The following is a 2,454-nucleotide window of genomic DNA, read 5'->3' as shown; positions in this document are numbered from 1 at the left end:
GGTGATTTTCCAATTCAAAAGAAATGACTCAGCTGACAGCAATGACTGTTAACACAAATCATATGAGTTGCTACCAATGAGCTATCAATTAAAATGAAGAATAACAGTTGTTTGGTGACATACAGTAGACTAGGCCTACAGTTCCACACCACACTTGATAACGGCTAGAGACTCATATTTTCCAAATGACAGGAGCAGTGAATGCAACTGACTGACTGACATGGGCTTCCTTTAAGTTTGAGGTGATGTATAGGATTGACTACAGCATGGATACACTCTCCATGAAATTGGTTCTAGCATATAATAGGACTTATAAATAAATAAATAAATACATAAATAAATAAATAAATAAATGAATAAATAAATGAATAAAGGTCTTCTCTTTTTCTTTGCTCTGATTTGCCCGTTTTTTGTTACATGTGCATAGACAGTTTAATGCATGTCTGTTGTCTTGTCAGAAGTTCAAATGGGGTTTGAACTTGTTGGTCATCCAAGATTATAACTGCTGAGATCACGTTGGCTTAAATAAATAAATAAAATTTGAACTGATGACGGGTGATTTTGAAACCAATTTGTTGTTCCTCATTAAAACACAATTTGAAAATAACTTTATAACATGCATCTTTTTTATGGTGCAATTGGGCAAAAATCAAAGTAGGATATCAGTGGAAAATTGTTGGCAAAATTAGAACCACTGGCAAGGGAGAGAGAGAGGAGAGAGTAGAGAGAAGAGAGAGAGAGGAGAGAGAAGAGAGAGACAGAGAGAGAGAGAGAGGGAGGGAGAGAGATGTAGCCTATGGCAACATCCTGACAGACAGCCGACACATGGAGAGAGAGAGAGATGTTGCCTATACTGTACATGCTGACAGACAGCCAGCCACAGGAGAGAGAGAACCAGGGAACCAGCAGTTTACCTTGTCCTTTATCCACGAAGCTGGTGATGGTGTTGGCCAGGCCTGCGTCGTGCAGCGCGCTGCCGTTCAGCTCTCCGCTGGACAGAGACCAGTAGAGAGACAGCATGTAGTCATGAGGCGTCACCAGCGGTTGCCTGTGATGCGCCTCCCGGTCCAATGCCCTGCCCGCGCCCCGCTGCGCCACCGGAGCCGCGTGCTGCTGCTTGTGCGCACCGGTGGCTCTAGGTGGAGGTCCGCCGCGAGCTGGAGCCGCTGCCGCCGCTCTAGAAGCAGGTTTCCCGGGGTTTTTCCCCGGTGGGCCCCCGCCTCCCCCTCCTGTACCCGCTGTCCCGGCCGCTTTCCCTGCTGCGTGCGCGCTGAATGCCGCGGGGGCGTGCGCTTTGGGTATCCAGGAGCGCGCAGCCTCTCTGCGCCCCAGGCTGCTCGCTCTGTCCCGGTGCCCCGGCACAGCAGCCCCGGGGCGCGCAGGTGTCTCCGCAGTAAACTTGCCTTTAACCGTCACCGTTGTCTCGCCCTTGATTAACGGCGGGCCAGCACGGATACGCGTGATCCTGGATGAAGGTTTCCACGTCCCCACAGCGGGTACCGCCGGTACCGGTAGCCTGCCCGCGACCGGTGCGGAGCCGCCGGTCCCCCCTGCGCCCCCGCCGCCCGCCGCCTCGCCGCGCCTCTCGCCCGACCTGGCCCGGCTCAGCTCGGCCAGCACGGGCTCCAGGCTGAGCAGCGTCCAGCAGCAGCCCAGCACACAGAGCGGCACACGCGTCACAGCTCGCATCCTAAACACACGCTGCCGCATGACAGACAACCGGCATCATAATAGAGTTTATAACCAATGCGCTCACCCGAATTTCTTCTTTTTGAATGGTGCTGCTTGATCACTTCTGCATGGCACACTCCAGTCCAGTTCAATACGACCCGCACAAAATGTCCATCTCTTTATATTAAAATTCAGAGACAGAAAAAAAATCCTTTCTTAGTTCAGCCCGGTGCTGTTGCATCAAAGCTCCATGGCACAGAGAGTCCGGTAAAGTTCAATGTGACCCAAGTAAAATGCCCATCTCTTTTTATTTTGCCTATTCATTTATTCAACATGTCCACTGTTGGTGCAACCACGCTCTCCTCAGTGTCTGTCATCGTCATAAACCTGCGCTGTTGCGAATTAATTGACCTGTTCAGTGAAAAGCCAATTAAATCCAATTAATTAATTGACCTGCGCAAGCCGTCCGGTCCGCTCCGAGCCTCTCATCCTCTAACTGTAGCGCGCAGAGAAACCGATCCAAATAACCAACACACACACAGGGCTGTATAAGTACAGTTAGGTATTCTGAGCTGAAGAAATAACAAACTCTGCAAAAAGCCCGTACTCTCCAATCCGTCATGTAGGAGAAGCAGCATAGTGCAATCCAAGGAGTAGAAATCCAAGAAATGGCTTTTTTTGGGTTCAGAGCAGAGAGAAGGTGCACTTGAATGAAACACGCACGGTCCGGTTCTGTTCTGTTCTGCTGGATATCTTGTAAGAGACTTCTTTAAATCCCACTTT

The 2,454-nt window shown here is 49.9% G+C and overlaps 1 protein-coding gene across 1 annotated transcript in view; it reads right to left on the bottom strand.

Moving 5' to 3' along the window:
• Positions 1 to 1,689, bottom strand: part of gdf5 (growth differentiation factor 5) — a gene marked incomplete at both ends in the record, with an annotated part of 13,895 nt that extends 12,206 nt beyond the window's left edge. The window contains one exon of the mRNA XM_083661001.1: positions 915 to 1,689. Coding sequence (XP_083517127.1) covers positions 915 to 1,689 — 775 coding nt within the window. The remainder of the gene's footprint in view (positions 1 to 914) is intronic.
• Between the last annotated feature and the right edge of the window lie 765 nt (positions 1,690 to 2,454).

The sequence above is a fragment of the Poromitra crassiceps genome, assembly GCF_964638095.1.
Source record: "Poromitra crassiceps genome assembly, chromosome: 25".
In the NCBI taxonomy this organism is placed as follows: Eukaryota; Metazoa; Chordata; class Actinopteri; order Beryciformes; family Melamphaidae; genus Poromitra; species Poromitra crassiceps.
Note: the sequence above shows the minus strand (reverse complement) of the source record. Positions and strands in the feature narration are given on the sequence as shown.